Source organism: Lycorma delicatula, chromosome 4, assembly GCF_047948215.1.
Source record: "Lycorma delicatula isolate Av1 chromosome 4, ASM4794821v1, whole genome shotgun sequence".
In the NCBI taxonomy this organism is placed as follows: Eukaryota; Metazoa; Arthropoda; class Insecta; order Hemiptera; family Fulgoridae; genus Lycorma; species Lycorma delicatula.
Genome location: NC_134458.1, coordinates 182,069,294 through 182,094,782, shown reverse-complemented (window position 1 = coordinate 182,094,782; position 25,489 = coordinate 182,069,294). Strand labels below are relative to the sequence as shown.

The 25,489-nt window shown below is 28.3% G+C and overlaps 1 protein-coding gene across 2 annotated transcripts in view; it reads left to right on the top strand.

Moving 5' to 3' along the window:
• r (carbamoyl-phosphate synthetase 2, aspartate transcarbamylase, and dihydroorotase rudimentary) overlaps window positions 1-25,489 on the top strand; it is a 153,790-nt gene that overhangs the window by 90,277 nt on the left and 38,024 nt on the right. For both annotated transcript variants that reach the window (XM_075364808.1, XM_075364807.1), the window contains 8 exons: window positions 1,491-1,595; window positions 4,180-4,422; window positions 6,676-6,924; window positions 9,394-9,558; window positions 16,375-16,536; window positions 19,372-19,552; window positions 24,184-24,299; window positions 24,590-24,805. In XM_075364808.1, the coding sequence (XP_075220923.1) occupies window positions 1,491-1,595; window positions 4,180-4,422; window positions 6,676-6,924; window positions 9,394-9,558; window positions 16,375-16,536; window positions 19,372-19,552; window positions 24,184-24,299; window positions 24,590-24,805 (1,437 nt within the window). The remainder of the gene's footprint in view (window positions 1-1,490; window positions 1,596-4,179; window positions 4,423-6,675; window positions 6,925-9,393; window positions 9,559-16,374; window positions 16,537-19,371; window positions 19,553-24,183; window positions 24,300-24,589; window positions 24,806-25,489) is intronic.

Below are 25,489 nucleotides of genomic sequence, written 5' to 3'. Positions count from 1 at the left end.
TTTTAATGTTTCTAAATGTAAGTTTTATTTAATTTAAAACTTAATGTAAATAACTGTTAGCTAAAATTTTATTTTGTTGTAACATTTTGGTAAAACATGTCAAACATGTTGGTAGAAAAGACACTAATTTTAAACATAAACAAACATTTTATATTGATGTAGATCACCAGTGCTAGATTTAATCTTTATGTACGCTATTTAAATATTGATTTGACTGATGACTGAATAATGTAGTGCAGAGGAATACTATTGGACTGTTGTTTCCAATGTGAAAGAAACTGTTTTTTTTTTTTTTTTTTATTAGGAGTTTATTAATTTTTGTATCCGAACATTATTAATATTTCTTTGATTACAAAAAAAAAAAAAATGTGTAGATGTGTGATTATAGTAACATCATTATGTAGATTCAGTCTTGCCTATGTTAAAATCATTTTGCAATCATATGAAGCAAGTTCCTTGTTGCACATTTTAATAGTGATCATAAAAATTCTCTAATCTTTCCTGCTAAACTGATACTGATAGCTCCCATTTCCTTTTAGATAATTACAATTTTTCTTTGCACCTTATACTGAGCTTTTTAGCACTGTTGTTTTAATCAGCATAGTATGTCCAATACAATTGGCCTCCCCATCTTTAATTGTTCTGGTTAAGCTTATATTGCTATTATTTCTTCATTTTTTACCTTGACTATCCACTTAATTTTTCTCAATCTCCAATTTGGCTTTATACCAAATGCCTCCTGATTTCAGGAGGTACTGTTTTAGCAGATTTATTCAATAGATGTTCATTGACTTATTGTTTCCTATCCTCCTTTTACCTAATAAAAATTCATATTAGTTCTTATTAGTCATATATGTCTTTCCTCATTTTGAATCCATCTTCTACCCTGATTATTTGCTTTTTACCATCAATAAACTTGTTAATTCAGACTACACTGTACGAATCATATGGTATTTTTAAACATAATTTTGAGAGAAAAAACCCTTAATAATATAATTCCCTTGTAAATGTGATTAACTCAGTCTAATTATTAAAAACCAGAATTTAGCTTTGCCATTAACAAGGAGTAGATAATTTATTTTCTGTAAAGACTGCTTTACTTTTTTGTAAACTGCTGTACTTGAAAATAATAATAATTAGAGTCAGCAAACCTTGATTGCTCTCTCTGAGAATAATGATTCCATCCTATAAAACAAATCAATTTAGTAAGTAGAGTTACTAATTAGTATTGTATAACTGTTGTAATAATGACACTATTGTGTCATGACTGTAACAATATATTCAGATCAGTGAAAAAGCTTTCATTCCTAATTTTCCCGTGTATGTATGACATGGGATGCTGTTATTCTTGTCAACGACTATGTCATTTTCTGTAAAAAAATTTATCTTTCATGTTTGATAATCCGTAAATATCAAATTTTTGATATCTAACATTAATTGCAATTTTGATATTTCATTTTTCTGACACTTTTTTTTTTTGTTAAAAACAGCACAAGATGAGCCTTTTGCCAAGTATACGTGCGTTACATAAAATGGGTTTTAAACTTTATGCTAGTATGGGAACAGCTGATTTTTATAATGAACATGGAGTACATGTAAGTATATTATTTAATTATAGTTTAAGCTAATCGTTTATTTCAGAATTTTGCTTTATCCAGGTTCTGTGGAACAACAAACACAATTATGTCTAATTTATTCAGTGTCATTTTAATTTTAAAACCAAAATACAGTCTTTTCTACATCTTATGAAGGATTTAGAAACCCAGCTTTAAGTAATAGGTATTTTGACCATTGCGCTTATTGTAGAGCTGTTAAATTGTTTCATTTCCTGGAATTCTCAACAGGCATGCTTCGTATAATCAGCCTGTGTCACACTGGCTATAAGTTCCTGGTATTCTCAGCATGATCCTCAGCATGTAGATTCCAAATTTCTTCCACAGGACTCAAAATAGGGAATATAGAATCTAAATAAGGAAAAGTGGTGAATAGTAAGAATGATGATCTACTTTTGCTAGGTTAGACAAACAACACTGCCCAAGGTTACATCAAGATCTCATAGCAGCAGGAGCCCATCCTGTTTACAATCCCATGAAGCAAGGAAAAAATTTTCTCCGGATGAAAGCAACACATCCCTGATCAATAATTTCCTGTTGTCAAGTTTAGATATGGGCGCAGTTTGGAAAGTAACCTCCATTTGGCTATAAATAAAAAACCTGCATAGATAAAAATATTTTATTTTATACACCTTAAAACTGCAGCTTTAAATTATTTTTCAACATAGTCACCATTTAAATTCAAGCATTTTTTATAGCGTTTCACTAATTTACAAATACCTTCTTCATAAAATTCAGCTGACTGAGTACCTAGTCAACCTTTCACAGCATTTTAAAGTTTGTCGTGATCATTGAAGTGCTGCAACACAAGCCATTTCTTCATGTGAGTGAAGAGACGAAAATCACTCTGCATCAAGTCTGGGCTGAAAGGAGGATGACCAAAAATGTCCCATTGGAATTTCTTGAGTTCTTTGAGCATTGTGAGGACAGGTGTTGTCATGCAAAAAATAACACTGGATGACAGCATACCTCGATGTTTGTTCTAAATGGCTTGTCTAAGTTTCTTCAAAGTTTCACAGTATACTGGTGAAACTGCTTGCTGTGAAAGGTTGGCTAGGTATCCAGGCGGCTGAATTTCATAAAGAAGGTATTTGTAAATTAGTGAAGTGCTATGACATGCTTGAATTTAAATGACAACTGTATTGAAAAATAGTTAAAAGCTGTAGTTTTAAGGTGTATATAATAAAATGTTCTCATCTATGCAGGTTTTTTTATTTATAGTCAAACAGAGGTTACTTTCTGAACCGCCCTCATATATACTGTAAGAAAAATTGCTCTGTCTCCAGAAATTAAAGAGCCAGAAGAAGAATCACAGTTATAGGGCTCAATTCCCTGGAGTTGATCGCTGAAATTCTAAAGCTGAATTATCAGCTGCTCAGCCAGACCTGTACTGAAGAGAATAATTCCACATGTAGGTTTATTTCTTATTTACTTATTCTTGCAGTTGGAGGCTGGTGCCCAAATACAGCAGATTTTTTTTGTTGTTAGAAGTGAATTTTATAATACGAAAAATGTTATACCTGACCAGAATTCAAACCTGGAACTGTCCAAAGAAAGGCAAAGATGCTACCACTTCTCCATGGAAGTTATATTCTTTTGCTTTTCCCTGCTTGCTCTTATCCTTTCCATTGATGTGAACTCATATCTTTACATGGATATTAAGTGTTCATTGCTTTTAAGTTTAATTCATTTCTGTTGAGGCTTACAAGTGCTTAACTGAAGTTCTGGCATGTATAAGAACGTAAATCAGAGGTCATGTAGCTCATTTGTTGGATCTGTGTTCAAAGTCTGATAAGATTATCTTGTACCATTGACGTACAGATACTTTTACTATTGCATCTTGGACTTATGAGACAGTGTGTGCCCTTATTTAGGGCATGAAGAAAGGTTAAAGCTACGAATCCATGTTGGATTTGTATTGATATGTGCTGTCACATAACCAGGTGGATCTTTTTCTGTAGAACAATTAGTTTCATTTTCAGTTGGATCCATGTGGTCAGTTACCTGTGACAGAAGTGCTGTAACTTATAAGTTAGCTGGAATAAGTTGGCTGTGTCATAGTAAAATCTCAGATTAGGATTTTCCTGTGGTACAGACCTTTTCTCTTTTATTTGTAGCACTAAATTCAATGGAAAGGATTTGTTGACACATTCAGGTATATATGCAGAATTTATGCTAGATTTTCTCAGTGATATTTGGACATAAGAATACTGTGCATTAGGTGTGGTACCACCATGGTTGCAGGTGATCATATTCAGTAGTAGGCTGGTATGATTGCAATGTTGCAATCAGGTGACTTAATAAATTCTAATAAATATGATTGTTATCCATACATTATACTGTCATGATTCAGAGAATGTACAAAGGTAGCATACCTTTGTACATTCAGGCAAGGCTTAATGAGGTAGTACAACCTATTTTTTAGTTGCTTGTTTAGATGTTACTATTGCTCTCAAGTTTTAAGATTTTTCATGTATGTCATTTATTTTTCCCAGAGTTTATGTTTATTATTTTACAGTTTGCATTGAGGTAATTTCCATTTTGTAATAACTTGTGTGTAATTTAGGTTGAACCTGTTCAGTGGACTTTTGAAAATTTTGGTGAATCTGCGACAAGTGGTGAATTAAATAATTTAGCAGATTTCTTGGCAAGAAAAGATTTTGATTTGGTTATTAATTTACCAATGAGAAATGGAGGTGCACGTCGTGTGTCATCATTTATGACATATGGTTATCGAACACGCAGACTTGCTGTTGAATATTCTATACCACTTGTTACTGATAATAAATGTGCTAAACTACTTGTGGAGGTATATTTTAGTTTATCTTCTTTTTTTTATATTATTAAAGTTTTTTATAGTTGTTATTTTTGTTTTATGTTCCATTAATAGCTCTTTTATCAAAATAATATTAATGATAAAAAATATTTAAAAAAAAAAGTTATTTTATGAATTCTATGATAAAATTATTAGTAACTGTTAAAAAGGTTGCTGTTATAAATAATGTTATCTTTCACTTATCACTGGCACAGTAAATAATATCCTAGTGAAAGTTGATACATTTTAATTTTAGTGTAGGTATTGCAGATAAAATTTAATTTTACATTTTCACTTGAAATATTTGACTTGTGAAGTAAGTTTTAAGCTGTTGATATTGAATACAGTGTGATATTGAATACAGTGATTTTTTATATATTGTGTATGTTTGTATTAAATTAAAAAATCTTTATTATTAAATTACTAATATTATTAAATTTGTTTTTAATTTCCAGAAAAAAAAAACTGTTATTGTTTCAGTTTTTAATTGGTACCGAATGTAATAAATATATGTTTATCTTATTTTTTTAAAAATTGTGTTTTTGATTTTTAATATCATTTACTTAAAAAATTATAAGTCCTAAAAATATTCTTATTGTTGTTTAATTTGTAGGTTATTTTTATTGTGGTTTATAAAAATATTTAACTGTGTGTATTATGAAAATATTCATTTGCAGGAGTTGGTGTGGCAATGTTAAAAAAAAGTTAATAAAAACTAATAACATACCTCTGGTATTTTGATACATCATTATTTGATAAATTTTTAATGATAAAGAATGTTATCAGTTCAATGTATTATTTTATTTTAATCATATAACTTCTTTAGATTATCCTTAAGTAATTTACTTAAGTTTTACCATAAACATACATTGTCTTCAGAATATTAATGTACATAGAATAGTCATAATTAGATTAAAACCAGTTTAGTTACTTGTTACTTATTTAAATTCTTAGTCTTTTTTTTTTTTGTTTGATGAATTAATTCACTACAGAAGCTTGTATGGAGGAATATGAAATTGGAAATTTTGTAACATATAAAAATTCTAGACAAATTTACTAAATGAAGTTTTTGAAAGAAACATTAAAAACATAAGAAAGGTAAGGGTAAGAAGAATGAAATCAAAGATAAGCTTGGTATTTGAAAATTGTTGTTGAAAGATTTTGAAATAGACTGAGCATGGCTCTTTAAATACAATGAGGAAAAAAGGATAACTGAAAATATTTTTACTTTGTAATTGTAAAAAAAAACAATTAAGGACAAACGAGAAGCATAATTCTTTGGGAGAATATTCTTAACCTATTTGTGATATTTGATATTTACTTTTCATATATGATGTTTGTGAGATTGACTCCTATTCTCTTTACTTAAGTGTTAATTAATTTAATTGCTCATTTTCATTTATAGCTAATAGATTTCATTTCAGTCACCTTATCCAAAGTTTTTCTTCATGTACATATAGTAGATGTATTAGTTTGGATTTGATATGATAATTTTGTTCTAATTACGTTTACAACCTTTATCACCAGTTGTATATAATTTAATTATATTTATATAATTAAAGCGAACTATTTAAAATTTATAGTTCATTTTTAATTGGCCACCTTTCTGAAATTATACATCCAAATTCATGAAAGGTTAAAAAATTAGTATAAATGTAAATATATATATATATATATATATATGTATATATATTATAGCATATATAGCATTGTTTCTAACTTTACTACCAGTTACCCTTATGAAAATGAGTCCTTGTGACAGATACTATCTGAAGATTTCAAATCTTTAAGCAGTATGAGTTAGTTTGTAACCTCCAGTTCTCTGGTGATTAGTGAACCCTTTCAGTCGACTGCTGATTGATTGTTTTTTCCTTTGTTAATTAAGTTAGAATGTAGATGTGAGATGTAAAGTATATTTATACTTTATACACTTTACTTATCCTTCTAGCTTGATTTAATTAACCCTTGTGTCCTCCACTGATGTATTCCAGCCATTTAATTTTCTTATTTTCTATTCTTCATTTTTAACTTGCTCTGTCAACTTCTTCTCTAATCTCTTACATTACCATATTTTAAATCTCTAACATTTCTTCTTCCTTTTTTGTAATATCCATATTTTAAATTCATATAAAAATACATTAACATACACTTCTTCAATATAACAGTAGCTTATGGTAATTTTATTCAAATGAGTTCTAGTAGTGTTATTATTATAATCATATTATTTTAATAACATTTGTATTTTAGGCAATGCTAAGAATAAAACATGATCCTCCGATGAAGACACATACAGATTGTATATCATCACGACAGTTAGTCAGATTACCAGGATTTATTGATGTTCATGTACATGCCAGAGAACCAGGTTCTGAACATAAAGAAGATTATGCGTCATGCACAGCTGCTGCTTTAGCTGGTGGAGTCACTATGATATGTGCTATGCCAAATACTTGCCCTGCTATTACAGATCCTGCTACCTTCAGTTTAGTTAAAGAGGTAAATTTTTTTCTCATCAAAAATTTGTATTTTATTAATAATAGTCTTAATTTATCATTTGATTTCTTTTATTCAAATAAAGGTTATACGATTACTCAATCTTTGTTCAGTTCTGTAGTAGTTATTTAAAATGGTTCAGTTATAAAATAGGTAAAGTTTCTCCTTCATCAAGATTAATAATTATTTATACCAGTATTTCTAAAAAAGCATTACATCACAGATACCTACGTTTATATTAACTTCAGTTTTTTGTCCTTGTCATGTTGCAAGATATTTTGTTTGATACTTAGTATTAACTTGAACTAATACTACGGAGTTGGTTTAGCTGAACAATTGTGGTTCATTTGAATTCTTTCACACACTGCACAGTACCATAAGTGACTGATATTAAGGAGCCATTTGTCTGTTTTCTGATGGCTCCTTATTTCTTTTAGGAAAAGCAGTTATTGTCCTAGTTATATTTGAGTTGATTATGCCAGAATTTTTAATTATGTATCTTAGTGTTAGATGCCATAATTAAAAACATTGTAGGCTGCCAGATATGAAACACTCCTGATATGGCCATTCTGAAGGTAATTATCCTATATGAGGCTTACTAAAGTGAAATAAATTCCCATTGTATTTTTTCTACATGCAAAATTGTTCATCTGTTATGTCATTCTTGCATCTTTGTTTAAAGTACTGTATTAAGTAAAGAGTTTGTGGGTATGATAGATGTTCACTTTCTGGAGAAGGGCATTAAATTATCTGCTGGGTGGGGTTATTTGTTGTATGTTGTAATTACTTTATGGGTAGGTCATCCTTTTTCACTGTTCACCCCTTTTTCTTATACTTAATCCCTTCAACTTTTTGGATTTTGTAGGTGTAGATGGTTGAACTCTGTTAGGTTCATGTTAAGGACCCCAGGACCTAGAACCAAATATCCTTAGTAGAACCTCACAGAAAGGGTGTTCTTTGGGCCAATGCATGGATATATGTTTTTGTTCAGTTACTGTATGATAAGCCTAATCACTAACATCCCTATTTCATAAATCTTGGCGTCTTAATCCTTCCTAAAATACAAAATACTTGAGATAATTTATGTCTTCAGTTTTATGTATAATTTCTAATCTTGAAGGGTAAGAGCACATGATTTTGATTAAAATATTTGATGATGGGCTTATCATATTGAAAGACATGGCATTTTTAATTGATCGTCCGTAAAAGCATATTAATATTTTTGGAATTCAGAATCTTTGGTCTGATATTTTTCTTATATAAGTCAGAAATTGTTAACACCTCTTTAAAATAAGACCTGATATATGCAGGACAAAATTGGACCAGATGGATACGTATTACACCAGAAGGGGTTTGACCCATTTAAGATGATGGAACCTATTGTTAAAATGCTTTTATCATGTTCATTTTTTATGTCAGTTTCATTTTATAGAATTAACAGTGACTATTGACTCACTGTGATATTAAATATAGGTTATTAAGGATTTAAACTGAATTGTTAAGTAATATTGTAGGCAAAAAAGTGTTTATTGAGTTGTTAAACAAATAGAATAGTAGCTATTTAAATCTTGTGTTTACTCTCCAGTGAAAATTTTGTAGTAAATTGGATATTTCCACAATTCATATAGTAGCAGGAATGGAAGAGGATGTTCCTCATGAAATCTCAACCTTTTATGTTTTGTTAATTTTAAAAAGATTCTCTGACAGTTTATGTAGAAAGGTTTCAAAAGAATTCAGAAAAAGATGTTTAGATTACCATCATTATCAGTTTTAGACTAGCGCATTTCTGTGAATGTACAGTAGCCTTTAACTTCATTAAAAAGGTAGTATTTAACATAAGACCCCCTGTTGAGACTTCACATCATTATCATATGCAGTTCTATGAAATTTTCAGTGAGGTAGTATATTATCTTGCTCAGAAATAGTATCTGTGTTGGTTAGTCAATGATTTGAAAAGTATGCAACTTTTGGCGACGTGTTGGAAGGAAGTGTTTCAACTTCATTGGTTTTATTTCTTAGGCATTAAATATTTATATGGGAAATCTTAATGTTTGTATAAAGTTTTTCAGAAAGGAGGAATCAGAGTTTGTCATTTTAAGAAGATTAGGATCAATTTGACTTGTATATTAATATTATTAAAATTTATTGTATTTTTAGGACTACAGTTGTTAATGTTTATTATTAGAGGTAATATTGTATTTGTAAGTACAGTATTGTATTATTAGATATTTACAGATAGTCAAAATTCTTTTATAGGAAGTATATAAAGAATTTAGGAGGGGAATCGTTTAAAAAACTGAAAAAGGATCCCTCTAGTCATTCCTGAAATATTTCAGACCATACCTTTTGCAGCTATCTATTTCTGTTTGCTGTAATGTGATTTCTGCTTTTCTTCTTTCTCTTTGTTAATTTTTCTGGTATATTTGTATAATCATTGTGTTTAAGATTACTTTAATATGATTAATGTTTCAGAGGGCTGCAGCTGCAGCTAGATGTGACTATGCAATATTTTTAGGTGCAACATCAGATAATTATAATGTAATACCAGATTTAGCACCTCAGGCAGCTGGTCTTAAGATGTACCTTAATGAAACTTTTAACACGTTACGTCTTAATGATTTAACTGAATGGATAAAGGTAATGAATTTTATAAAAACTGTCCAATTATTATATATTGAGTTTTCAAAAGTATGTGCTTTAATAATTTTACAAGTTTTCAGGTTTATGTTGGTTTGGTTTATTTTAACTGAATTTTTTATAAAGGGGTTAATTTTAATTCAAATTTTAAAATATTTTATTGCATCACTATTTTTGATTTTGATGCTATTTGGTTTATGATAACTACCAACCTTATAGTGACCAAAAAGTATTTTTTTTGTTTTTTTAAATTTTTCTTGCGTAATAGACTAGTTTCTAACTTTCCAACAGGTAAAAAACAGATGTTTTTGTCACTTTTTCCATGAGCTGTAGCATTCTTATTTAACATCATACAAAGATGAAAAACAGTTTTCTGGAAAGAGTAAAGATGGAAAACTTCATCTTAGTATATTCAAAATTCATTTTGTTATATAACCAAATCTTGTAATGTTTACTGAAGATACATTTACAAATTGTTTTTTTTTTTTTTTTCTAATTGTAGGCCCAAAATAAATAATGAAGGGCTTAGGGTAACAGGCCTGTTTTTTATCTTTTAACTCTTAGGTACTAGTAGTATTCATAAAAAAAAAATTGAACTGTTACCGAGTGTCCTTCATTAAAAAAAAATGGCCACCAAATCATAAGATTTAGAAAATGTCTCATTTTTGGGGCCCAAAATCCACATGGATAGGGGGCAAAAATCTGAAATGTTTACAGAATTGAGTACGTTTTATGTACTTTAAAACCATGTAAAATTTATTTTGTTACTCAAAGGGGTTGATGAGTAATGTCATCAAGACCGCTAAAAACACAGTTCCTTCTAACTGTGAACAATGTATCCAAAAAATTCACATCATGTATTTTTTCAGATAATAATATAGGCTTACTCTACAAAATACTTTGATATGTGTATAATGAGATTATATTCTAGATAGTTTGCTACTTAAAGTACGACTCATACACACAAACTCATGTTTAAACACCAAAGTGAACAGACATGCATGGACATGAATGTTTGCGTAATCCTTATGTAAACATTGTTGAAGATTCAGTTACTGTTTTGATTTCAGTGTGGTATGTTGTATTGTTGCTAGGGTTAATACTGTGGTTAGGTAATATACACTTGTTTATAAAGTAATTTTATTAGCAGTGAACTTCTCTTTTATGCGATATCTTTTATTTTTAATTTTATTAATTAGGGAAATTTTTATTTTAGCTGTAGAGAAACTGCGATAAGACAGTGAAGTGCAGTTGATAGTTTCATAATTTATATCAACTGTATTGTTACTGTAAGAACCCTTGCATTTTTATGAAAATGGATTATGGAATGTTCAATTGGCATTCACACTGAAACAGTATGTCACAAATTGACTTACAATAGATCTTCAGTATTGCACGATATTTTAGAGTTTACTGAGCAGCAAATAACATTGATATCTTTAAGAAATGGATGTACTGAAACAAACAATATCTGTACTTTTCATAAAACCAAATATTTAGATAAATATTTTCATATTAATGGGAAAAGGTGCTCTGACCTATCTTGCTATCACACTAGACCGGTTAAGAGATCTCTTCAAGAAATATCTTTGGCACTTTCAATAAGCAATCCAAATTTAAAATTAATTCAAGGCAGAGCACTGTGTACAAAATGCTTAAACAAAATACAAAAACTACAAGATGATACAGAACGTGAACCAGAATGTCAAGATATATTTGAACCTTAATGTTTTATAGTCGAGTTTGTGAATAAAGCTTGTTCAGCGCTTGGCATTTCCCCTGTTAAGGTTAAAAAATTATCCAGCAGCGGAAAGGTACCAATTTTAAAAAACAAAGTTACAAAAATAGCAGAGTCAGTTACCAGTAAATTAAACAATTCCCTTTGAAATATTTCTACCGAAGAAACCAGTTTAGTATCACAAAATTATGCTCATTTAGGTAGGGAATATGAAGAATTAATCATTAAAATAAAAGATAAAATGAAAACAATTACATCAACTTTGGAAAAAATTAATATTTTAATTTTATTACCAAGCAGCTGGAGCATTGAAAAAATTCAAAATGAGTTTATTGTTAGTCAGTATTTACTTTCAATCCAAACAATTAGTTAAAAAAGTGGAATTTTGCCACAAATCAGCAAAAAGAAACTCAGTCATGTAATTGATGAAAATATTATTAAATGTGTCCAAGATTTTTACCAGAATGATGAGCACAGCTGAATGATGCCAGGTAGGAAGGATTACGTCTGTAAGACAAGCTGATGGGAAGAAAATTAATATTAAAAAAAAAGCTTATCTTATGTTACTTAAAAGTATTGTACACAGCCTTCAAAGAAAAATGTAATTTAAAAATTTGTTTTTCAAAAAAACTAAATTTTGTGTTCTGGCTGGTGGGTCAGGTACTCATTCTGTTTGTGTGTATGTCGCCCACCAAAATGTAAAATTCATGTTATCTGCTCTAAAAATGAAATTTGATTATAAAATTCTCCTTTCAACCATGGTATGTAGTATAGAAAATAAAAAACATGCATGCTGTCACAGTGTGAAAAATGTCCAGGCACTAATGAATTGCTCAGATTACTGCAAGAGAGCTGGGATGATTTTGATTCTGAAATTATCTTCAATGATTGTTGTAAACTAACTACTCAGATTCTTTCAGTTCTAGAGTAATTATATAAAATTTAAATAATCTAAAAAGGCATCATTTTGTCGCAAACAAACAAGCTAATTTCCTCAACATTAAAAAGGAAAACTTGTTGTAGGGTGAATGTATTGTAATGGGAATCTTCTCTCAAAATTTTACTTTTGTGATACAGGTTGTAGTCCAGTCATATCACTGGTCAAAAACTTATGCCACAGTGGATCCATTTTTTATATATTTTTAAAAATGAAGGAAAATTACAAAGCCAAAGCTACTGTGTGATTAGTAAGTACTTGAAGCACAATACTACATGGTTCTGCTTCCAGAAACAAGTTATAAAGTAAAAACACTGTTACAAGTTAAACAATTTTTTTATTTTTCTGATGGCTCCTCAGCCCAGTATAAAAACAAAAAAATTTCATAAATTTGCGCTACCATCAAGAAGATTTTAAATGGCATTTTTGCCTTATACCATGGAAAAGGACCGTGTGATGGTATTGGTGGAACTGTGAAAAGGACTGCAACTAAAGCAAGCCTTCAAAGGACACTCAGCAGTCAAATAGTTACACCTTCTGAAATGTACAATTATTGCAAAGACAATATTAAAAATATAACTTTTATTTTCTGCTCTAGTAAAGATGTTCATGAGACTGAAGAATATCTCAGTTCTCATTATCAGGTAATCACAACAATCCCAGAAACAAGAACCTTTCACAGTTATGTTCCAACAAGTCAGAAATGTATTCTGAAAGTCCAGGCAACCTCTGAATCAGAAACATTTAGGTTAATATCAGTGCATAGGACATTAGTGTTTCTGATTGCTGTATAGGTTAACCAAAGCCAAAATGCAAAAATTATGTCTGCTGCATATACGATGGCAAGTAGTGGTTAGGCGAAGTGATTGAAGTCAAAATACATGAAAATTAAGAGGAATATCGAATATACTTTTTCCATTCGCAGGGTCCTGGTACTTCATTCAAGAAATCAGTGAGGGATTATCAAACATGGGTTCAACTGGAAAATATTTTAAAGCAATTCTCACGTCTTCAGAGTTTTTTCTATCAACTACTGGAAGAGGACACAGCATAACACCAAAGATGAATGAGGAATTATCAGTTCCAGTCAATAAAAATATGGCAGGAGCACTAAGTTATGTTAGTTCAGTTTGTTATCAAAAAGTGCAAGATTTATTTATAACTTCCATTAGCAGGAGTAAAATAAGGTAAAAATAAATTGAACAACTTGTTAATGTATTTGAATTGTTTATCATTTTATAATTATTATTTATCATTTTGTAATTGACTATTTATTAATTATCAATTTATTCATTCTAATGAGTATAGTGGAAATTTCTATAATCTGAAAAAAATACATAACATCAGTATTTTTGGATACATTGTTTATGGTTTCGAGGAACGCTGTTTTTAGTGGTTTTGTTGGCATCATTACTCGTCAGCCTCTTTCAGTAACAAAATAAATTTTATGTGGTTTTAAATTACATAAATTACAGCATTACTTAATGCTGTAAACATTTCAGATTTTTACAACCTGTCCCACATGTGGTTTTTGGGCCCCAAAAATGAGACATTTTCAAAGTCTTATGATTTGGCGGTCATATATTTAATGAAGGACACTCGGTAGCAGTCCAATTTTTTTTTTATAAGTACTACTAGTTCCTAAGAGTTAAAAGGTAAAAAACAGGCCTGTTACCATAAGCCGTTCATTATTTATTTTGGGCCAAAATTTGAAGAAAAAAAATTGTAACTTCAGTAAACATTACAAGATTTGGTTATGTAACAAAATGAATTTTGAGTAAACTAAGATGAAGTTCCATCTTTACTCTTTCCAAAAACCCCTTTTTGGCCCCCTGTACATTGTAAAATAAAAATGCTACAGCTCATGGAAAAGTGATGAAAATGGCTGTTTTTACTGCTTGGCGAGTTAGAAAATAGTCTTACTCAAGAAAAAAAAAATTTTTAAATATAAAAAAAAATTTTTAGTCCACTACAACTTGGGTAGTTATCATATACCAAATATCATCAAAATCAAAAATAGTTATGCACTGACCATCTGTTGAATTAAAATCGATACCCCTAAAATGTAATTCACATTAGGTTAAAAGTCACTTTTCCCAGAATACATTTTTAAATTTTGTAAAAGGTAGGAAATTTTGGTTTTGCTGTTGGTAGTAATCAATTGACATAATTATTATAGATTGTTATTCTGTTCATTTTTGTACCTGTATTGAGAGTAATAGCATTAAAATACAAAAAAAAAAAAAATGATTTATTATGTTTCAATCCTTGTGGAAAAATTAATAAGGATATTCCTGCATTCTGAAGAATTACATGCAAGATTAAATAATTCTCTTATTATATATCAATCAACATTTCAATTAGCTAAATATATAATTTTAAAATTCTGGAGGCAGTTACAGTAATTCTGGAGGCAGTAATTCACCATTAGGTAGGCCTGGAACAAGTTGTACTTAAGAAAACAAACTATTTTTTGGAGGCATTAGTAAAGAGCTCCCTCAAATGTCAACCAGAAAAGCTTTTATTAGGATGGAAATATCCAGAAAAAAATTATAAAATATTCTAAAGGAATTGAATTTTAATTGTCATTGGTCAGATTATTTCATGTAATTCAAGAAGCTGATTCTCATTTCTCTAATTCATTTATTTGGTCTGATGAAGGATGTTTCATATTGAACAGGGTAGTAAACAGTCATAATAGTTCATTAATCTGATTAAACAGCTTGTTTAATTATGGAGAAGGAACCTAATGTATTTTGAATTTTGATGTGGGATCACAAAAAAAATTTGGGACCTTATTTCTTTAACAGAAGTGTAATAGATGATTTGCATCTTGAGTGAGACCTTGTGAATTATTTCATTCCTAAGCTATTAAATAAATGTATTTCACATTAGCCCTCTCAATATTTAGCAAAAGGAAGTGTTTCCTCATTATACTTTTCAGATTAAAGAGACTTTGTTGATCAAACTTTTTCTGAATGGATAGGACATCAAAGAACAACTGAATGGCCACCATGCTCATGTGATTTGAAACATAGTAGTTTTTCATTTGGAAATCAAAGACATAGTATTTTTTTGAAATCCAAAGAACTTGAACTGCCTCAGACTATTGATTGAAAACTGAGTTAATTTTATAAATTGGGACAAAACTTTATTAGAAAATATATGTAATCAAATGGTTAATTGCTGTCATGAATGCTTAAGGGCAGAAGTATGATACTTTGAATACTTCCTCTGAAGTTTATTAAACAAGTAATAATAATTTTTTTTAAATTAGTTTCTCATTAGTAATTAGGAAAATTGACTTTTGCTATATCCAGTATTTAGTATTAATTTTTTAATTTAATTGTAAATTGTTTTTACATATTAAAATTATTGAATAACATATAATTTGCAAATGAAGAAAACATGCATTAAGGTGTAAAACTTCTTGTGAAATCAGAGGTTTCATTCATAACAGTAAGCACAACTGGTCTAACTTGTTTCAAACACTGACTGTAAATTGCTAATCTTTATTGATACTCTTGCTACATATTTCTTTATATACTAGAAGCTCATAAATTGGAATTTAAGAGAATTGGATTGGTTTTTGATAAATCAATTTTCAGGTAATGTGATCGTTTTTTAATATGCAATTTTGTTGTACACTTGCAGTAGCCCAACAGTTACAGCCAAGTTGTGAGCTATGTAACATGCCTACATTTCTCTTAAATTAATCAGTAACAAGAATGATGTATGTACAAATGTGAAATAGGAAAATTTTAACATATAAAATCAAAAAAGTATTTACATTAAACCCCTCAATGAAACACCAATTTGACTTAAAACATTTTAATAGCATGTGTATTTTGTTCTGACAATTTTTTTTTTAATGACAGAAAGAGTTTTTTTTTAATTTGAAACTCTTTCAGAAAAAATGTTATATGAATTTTAGGAGAAGTGAATTAATTCATGAAGAAATAAGTACAATGATTTATTTGATCAGTTGTATTTATGAACAAGTGTCTATATGATGTTATTACATGCTTGGTATTTTTTTATATATTTATTACATCATGGCAAAGACAGTTCTAAAGTAGAAGGATTTTATGCCTAGTTGAATTCATTAACTGTTTATGAAAATAATTGATTTCTTTTACAGCATTTTGACAGTTGGCCTAAAAGATATCCACTATGTGTTCATGCAGAAGGACAAACAACAGCTGCTGTTTTGTTATTGGCAACTCTTCATAATAGACCAATTCATGTCTGTCATGTTGCTCGTAAAGAAGAGATTCAAATAATTCGTGCTGCTAAAGAAAAGGTAATACAAGGAAACTATAATGATATTTACAAAATCTTTGTTATAATGAGTGTTTTTCTTAAATTAATTTTGATCTATTTTATATATGATTATTTGTTTAAAACAGGTGAAATCAGAGTATTCCCTATTACTTGGCATAGTTAGGAAAAAAATTCTATCAGGATACAAATTATAAGAAAAATTATTTTGTATCTTGACAGCAACAACAAAAATATTTTTCTATTTGCCTTTTACTATTACAGAGGCAAAAAAAAGGAAAAAATGAAAATAACTAAAAAATTGTTTCTTTGACTTCTTCATCCTTATCAGTACAATGGCTAGAAAGAATCCTCTTTAGGTGAAGATACAGATAAAAATCACTTGGCACTAAGAAAGAATTCTGGATAAGATATTCCTTGGATGGATTCCTAGGTAAACAGCATCTCCTGTAACGTGATGGTTTTGCAAAATATATTCTCAGGGAATGTAAGATATTCAAATTAGAGTTCAAAGTAAGACCAGCCAAAAACATGTGTTAATAATTAGATTTTTTTATCACAAAATTAAAAAAGTTCTGGTTGTATAATTTCACTACACATACAGTTGGAATCTTTTGTTGCTAATGACTATACTAGTCATTGCTACTTATATGGGGATGATCCATTGGTTTCTAGATAATGATGAGATATGAATTATTGAGTTCGAGCAGCAGCAGTATGCATCATTGCATTGTATTCAGCAATGTCATTATTATGTTGACACACTGTACTTCAGAATCATGTGAGATACATAGTTTCATGGAGAACAGTCCTTGATATATTAGAGTAAGAGAATACTATTAGATAAGAGAATTAGATAAAGTAGTGAATACTGAAGGCCAGTGCTGCATCATCAGCCTTACACTTTTATTGTTTGTGATTTGTGTCTGTGTAACAGTATTTTACATAACAGTAAAAATATATTTAAAACTTTTTTAACTTCCTCTGTAAATTGATATTACAATTTTTTTTATTTTCCGCTTTATTCTCTAACTATACTTGAAATATCTATTTTTGCCTGAAATCCTAAAGCCACTAGATAGATCCTTACAAAGTCGTATTTTTGGGGACTTGTTCAAAGTGAAATAATTTTTTTTCAGATGTGAAATTGTATAATTTGGCATTTCAAATCATAATTCAACATCTTGTGGTTGTAATAAAATAATTTATGATTGTAAATAAATGCCCACTTTTAAGATCAAATGGAAAGAATACCATTTAATTAGTAGTTTATTGCCTGAAACACAAATACTGATTTCTTACAGATTTAGTTTCTAGAAGATGAAAAATTAGATGGATAAAAGGTATTGAATTTTTAATTCAATTGATTGAGGTTTGGTTTTAGCGTCCAAAATCTATTACATCTCAACATTTCTTTTATAAATAATTTGAAATCTGCAATGGTAAATGTACAAAATGATCAGCTAGCTAAAGATTTTTTTCAATGTCATTGGTAAATGAGATCGATGTCTTACTGGCAGGAAAGTGTTTTGGAAATCAAGATATTATTCTTACATAGTCAGAGTGGTGGTGTTAAATGAATTAATGAATTACATATTTGTACGATTCATTATAATATCTTTTAGTTTTCTTTTGGAATCATTTTAAAAAGTTCATTAATAGTGTGGGACAAATATACAATGGATCACAAAAATCCCTCAAAGCTCTTGACTACTTTACAGTATATGTGCAATCAGAATCAACTAGTGGAAGGAATATCTATAATATTTCAAGAGCTCATGGAATTGAAAGTTGCATAAAATCTTCTTAAATTTGACTTCATGTTAAAATATATTCTCTTAAAATAAATATGAGGATAATAAAATCTAATTTTGTAGATAAATATAATTTTTCTGAATTTCTGCTCTCATTAAGAGATAGTATACGTATATGAAAATGTAAATTTATTAACTTACTTCAGTGGGCAGAATACGGTTAAAAATTTTAATTCACTTTGTAAATTAAAAAAACTAAGAATTAAATTTATAAGTTAAAAATTTTAATTCAGAATATTTATAAAAACATTCAAGATCTAAAACAGCTAATTGTTTTTGTGAATGGAGAAGCACTGACAACAAAAAATGATACAGCGAAGTTTATTAACACTGGTTTTAAAGCAAATTAATTGTGATGAGAAAGTTATCTACAAATCCAATGATATAAATTTAAAAGAAAACAATTCTCTTAATTTTTTAATTGCATCTTTAAATTTTCAGTTTGGATTACCTCTCTGTACATACTAAAATTAAAACAAAGCTGTCCCCATTATATTAACAAGAAACCTGGATCCTTTGCTCCTCTGTAATGCTACTGAACTCCAAATCACATTGTTAAAAAGCTACAATTGAGATTAATGTTATTACAGGAGTTAGTGAAGATGAAACAATGATTATTTGGAGAATTCCTCTCATTCCTTTTGACTTTAATATCAAAAACCATTAAAAGATTGGTATTTCTAGTAAAAGCGTCATTCATTATAACAATAAATAAATATCTGGAACAAACCCTTAAATTTATTGTTTTAGATTTGGAAAGTGTTGTTTTTTCTCATGGATAATGTATGTGGTATTTTCAAGATCATGGGGATTCATCAAGCCTTTCTATTGATTGCTCTAAACGTCAAGCTAGGAATGGAGTTTACAAAGAGACTTTATGATAGCATAAAAAATTGAATGATAGTGTAATAAATTTGATAGGGACTGGGCAAGCTGGATATTTAAGCCAGTTATTTTATAAAATTAGGTATGGTAACTAATAATATTTTAAATTTTAAATAATTTAGATTTAGAAATAATTTATGTTTATTTCTTTTGTGTAGGGTCTACCAGTAACATGTGAAGTGTGTCCTCATCATTTATTTTTAACAGCCAATAGTACTCATGTAAAAGAAGTTCTTGGTGAAAATAAATCGCAAGTAAGGCCTGTCATTGGTTCTGAAGAAGATCAGAAAGCATTGTGGGATAATTTAGATGTAATTGACTGCTTTGCTACTGATCATGGTATGTTATTTAATTATTAAAAACTGTTGTTTAAGTAAGAAATATACAGTTAACACCAAAGTAAAAGAGTTAGCAGAGTTAAACTGCTAATCTGTGTATTGAAAATTTATTAATCAATTAGCCATAATGTAGTATGTAGTGATACTGCTATGTATAGATGTAATAGCAATTAATATTCATCCTTATAGTGAGGGGTTATGAACATTACTCAAAAAACTGAATCAAGTTCTGCATTTTTTAAAACTTTCCCACAGGACAATAGAGAGGTTTTTCTTTTAGCAACACATTTTACAATAAATTATATTTGCAAAACTGTCAAATTATTGTTTTTATCTTTTTCAGTGAAAAGTGAAGTTTTATTTAGTATTTTTCTTAATTACAATGAATTAACTGTGACGTAGGTTTAGGTTAGAAAAAAGAAGTAAAAGATTCTGTTTCACCTTAATTTCACTATTCTAGAAACAATTTTTGAGGTGTAACTGACAGTTTTATTGAAAATTGTATTTAATTTTACACAAGTACTCAGGCTTCATAAAAGACATAAAAATAAATTTTTGATAATTTCATAATATATTTGTTTAAACAACATTTATTAGAATGTAACTTATAAACATTAATAGCAATTTTAAAAACTTTTAATATATAGATTAAATATGACCTTATAACAACATAAATTATTTAGAAAACAAGTACAAACTATAACTGAACACAAGCTGAGCTAACACAGGATACACATGTTATTATGCTGCCAACAGAAACAGCTGACAGACAAAATAACGCATAGTATTATTAAATGCACATGCTCGACAAAGAAACTACATCACTTCTAATTAAAAATTTTACATCATTTAATATTTTAAATTTAAATATTTGCAATCATATGTTTTAACATTATTAAAGGATAACAATGTTTACCATTAATAACAAAGATCCAATATATTATATCACAGTCTTATTACATAAAAATATGTAATTCAATATTTCAGATTGTAGACTTGAAATGGTTATTTTATCAGTTAAAAAAAGATTTGGTATATTCTTTTGTTCAAAAATTATATTTCATTTTAGAAAAAATGAAATTTCAGGTTTGTTTATTTTACATCTCTGGTGACTACAGCTATAGGCCTTTGCCTAATTAGAGATACCCTAATTCTACACACAGGAGTGTTAGAAAAGTATAGGAGTCCTTAAATAATTTTCGATCATTAAACAAGAAAAATTAAATTTAGCAAATGCTTCTATCTTGAATTAATCAATTTTTTGATATGAGATCACTCTATCCCAAGCCCATTAAGGGGCAATTCAAACATTTTAAATATTTAAGTAGTGTTGTGAACATCCTTTTAAAGGGCATTGAAAAAAAATGTTGACAAAGTACTTCAGACTATGACAACCCTAAATACTGGTGATAATTTAATATATTATATTTGAAGCTAGCTTCTAAAGTGGTGCACAGTACTCCTTAAATAACTACTCAACATTGAAACACCAAAAAAAATATATTAAAAAATTATTAAGTGTTCCTACCTTAAAATTATCAATTTTTTTTGGTGTGAGACCACTATTTGGGGTATAGTGTAAGCCACTTTTTAAACTAGCATTTGAAACTCATTATTAGTATCAGAAAGTTTTAACAATTCTCTGCTTATGAAATTTTTTGCTTACCCATCCAAATGCTTGTAAGAATAATGTTAAATTTTAATGTCTCTAAATGTTATTGTTCCCCACATACATTATTTTTAATCCATTTGAAATAAGCAGATATTAGACCATGCTGGATTTTTTTTTTCCAAAAAAAAAGTGCGAACTGAAATGTTAAGAGTTACACTCTTTACTTTCACTTATGTTACAGTCATTTAACAATCAAAATTGACATAAGTAATGACATGTGACTCGAAGAAGTATGCTGCATGCATGTTAGTTGTGATTTTTTTTTTTGTGTTCATGTTTAAAGTTTATTGTTACTCTAAATCAGTTAGTCAGTTAATCATTTATTGCAGTATTACTTCATGACTTCTGAAATTGTAAATGTAATGTGAAGTTATGATTATAATGAGTATAGGTACATATGAAACAAATAATTTGATCCAATTTTGTATAATGTCAGATAATTAATATGAGATGCAGTTGTGAATGTAAAGCTAATGATAATAATAATCTTTATAAATTCATTTCCTTGTCTGTGCAAATCAAAATTCTTTAAAATTTTTGCCAAGTTAACTGTTTTAAAAATGTTAATTTAACAGATAAATATAGTAACTTGCCTTATGTATTAGGTACAAAAAGTAATATAAAGTTTGAAGGAATAGCGTATTCTTCAGAATAATGTAGAATGTTATTGTTTAATATCTATAAATAAATACATTTTTTATTCAGATTGGTAAAAAAAATAATAAATTCATAATATAGATCGTGTCGGGAATGGGTACGTATGTAGATATATGTATGGGAAAAAAAGAACTTCCCCAGGAATTTACCTAGATGGATCAAGAGAAACTGTGGTAAAACCTTAATTAGAGCAGCATCATAAAATTCTCAAAATTTAATGAATTAAATCTAAATTTAAAAAATAGCTGTGGCTATCATTAATATTTAATAAGTGTAGTAAATCATGTTATTTAAAGTATAAACACATGAAATAAAGTTAAGATAAATATATGAAGATATGAAATACAAAAAATAATCCACAGTTCAGGAAGCATTAATGAAAATTATTTGAGCACATATTGAACGGGATGCAGAAAATCCAATTGTTTTTTTTTTTAATGTTTTAATTACTTTTATTTAAAAGTAAATTGTCAGAGTAATATTGTTTCTGTAAAAAAAATCTTAATTGTATTTTAAATAAATTAGTGGGATGATTTTTTAAAATAGCTCCCTGGTTTATTAAAAACGCCAATGAAAGCATCTTATAAGCTGAAGTATTATGTTGTTACAGAAAAACAATTCTGTAGTCTGGTTTATGGTGGATGTTATTTTTACTTTCATGTCTAGTGTTATAGCTCTAGAAGATTTTTAGCAAAGATTGCATACTTGTAATTATAAATCCAAGTCAATTAAAACACAATGTTTCAATAAACATGAAGTAAAATCACAAAACATAAAATCGTAAAACATAAGTACAATCAACCAATGTTGATTGTATTTTAATGGTTTATTGAATAGCAATTTTTTTTGGTATATTAGGTTTTTGTTTGGCATGGCAATTTTTAGTACTGCTTTTTTTTTAATCTTTCCTTTGTAGTTAAACAAAATTACAAGGAAACAACTATTGTCATCTTATTTCACTAGTTTTGCAAGAAATCAAATTGCAGTAATTTTAAGATTATCATTTTTTTATTCCTAAATGAAACGCTAAGTTAAATAAATAAATCATTTAAAGATGAAGTCATTTTTCATTCATTGCTTTTTATGGAGATCTTAATTCTTAAAAAAAAGAAAAAGTGTTACATCAATAAAAATGTAATGGAGAAAATATTTTTGTTTTCACTGATATTGTTTTATTATTAGATAAATTTAAAAGAACCAGATTGTGGCATACAGCAGCTGAATGTAAATAAATTACTCAGACCATGTTTACAAAGAAATTAATATTTTTACATTTAGAGTTGATTGTTTGGTTTTACTTCTAAAATAATTCATTGATTTTTTACTTATCAGTTTTGTATGTTCCAGTGAGAACAATTCATGAGATATTTAAACAATATTATCTGCCTAATTGAAGGCATTCAGCAATTACTTGAGCAGTCTTAAACTTATATAATGAAAATCTTAGTCTTATTAATTATTATTAGAAAAAAATTTTGCTATAAAAATAACTAATTTTAATTGATTTTTATCTAGCCTTTAAATATTATTTCTCTAGTCTTCAAATTTTAATTTTGTTTTATTAATCTTTAGCAAACAATTAAAAAACTGTAGTGCAAACAGAAATGAATTCCAAAACTTAATAACATCAGATTGGAATTTAAGGAAGTACTAGATTGATGCAAATAATAATTCATGTAAAAATTCATTTCAGAAAGAGTAAAACTAGCAGAACAAGTATGATACATTACACTGTATAAATTAATGCAAGAGATAGAATGAATTTATATACTGAAGTACAGTAGTTAAAGCAAAATACTACATGAAAGTATTTTTTACTGTGATAGATGTAAATGCAATGAGTCATTCCATTTATTGAAACATCAACTATACATAGCAATAGTTGGTTCAATTTCCTTTATAATTTTATTTTATTCGATCATTGACTTGTAGCAATCTGTACTATTTAATCATATAAATTGATCTCTGTCCCCATGTAATTTAATATATCTTCACTGCTACAATTCACTTTGTTTAGTGATATCTTGTTTTAATTGCTCTCTCAATGACTGATCCACAGCATTTAGGAAGAGATTAAATTTATACAGCTCATTTTATTTTAATTTTTAAAATAAATATGATTAAATAATGCTCTTATGAATCTATGTCTGGATACAACCCTGCAAACCCGCTGGGTTGTTTGTTTCATTGCTTGTACGTGTCACTTCTGAGGTTCTTTTCATATAAATGTATTTGAAATTAATTTTTAGAAATTAATTTTTTTATGTTGTGATGTGTATCAATGTGTTTTTATTTTTTTGTAGCACCACATACAATAGAAGAAAAAACTTCTAAAAATGCTCCTCCTGGATTTTCAGGACTAGAAACTATTCTTCCTTTGCTTCTGACTGCTGTTTATGAAAAACGATTGACTTTGGAGGTGAGATTTAAATTTATTTATTTATCTTAAGTAGAATTCAGAATGTTATTAAAAGTTACATAAGCTTTTTTCTGTTGCTTTTCAATTGTTTATATGTAAACAATTGTAAATTTGTTACTGATATCAGTATTATTTCCTTTATTCTGTTTTACATCTTTGTTTTGCTTGATTGGAAATGATGAATTCCTGTTTTAATTTGACTATAATTGTTTTTTATTCTGAAATTAATTTTTATGAAACATGATAAAATGTTAATAAGTTATTTTATAGATCGTTTATTTTGCTTACAGGATTTAATTGATAAGTTCTATCGTAATCCTCGTCGCATTTTTAATCTTCCAGAACAACCTAATACTTATATTGAAGTAGACTTAAATACAAAATGGGAAATTCCTGAAGCAATGCCATACAGCAAATCACAGTGGACACCTTTTGTTGGTATGAAAGTACGTGGAATGTTACATCGTGTTGTTTTAAGAGGAGAAGTTGCATTTATTGAAGGAAAGGTATAGTATGCGTAAATCATTTTTTTTTTTTAATTTTCTCATTCTTGTGTTTTCTGTGTATGATATCCTCCAGGTATCAAATCTTATTTACTAACTAGAAGGATACAATCAGTCAAAATTCAAAAAATATTTTGTATAAAAGTTTTATACAAAATTCTTATATAAAATTTTAGTATTCTTGTCTCGTGATCATTTTTTTCTAAAATTCATTCACTCCATGTATTTCATTAAACCACTCAACCATAGCACGGTGGAAGGAACCACTCCCGTTGTTTAAAATTTCATAATGGACTTAAAGTGAAATAAACAAAATTTCCATTGAAACAAAAGCCATTTTGCTTTAGTTCTATCTGGGAAATGAAAGTAAAACACACCTTAGCAACATTATTTACAGATATAACTTTTACATGAAATATCACATGATTTAAATTAAATGGTTACAGTACCATCTTATAAAAGTTTCAATTTTTCATAATTTCTCTTATGTCTGTAGAAATCATAAATGTCATTTATATTTAATTAACTTAAATCTAGTTTAGATTAAAAAAAACTAGAACAATATATGCAATAATAACACTGATACTATAGATACTTTAGTAACAAATTTTGTTAATAAACTTACTGACTACTTAAATAAGCGTAAGCAGATTATTTAAATATCAAATAAAAATAAACCATTAAAAC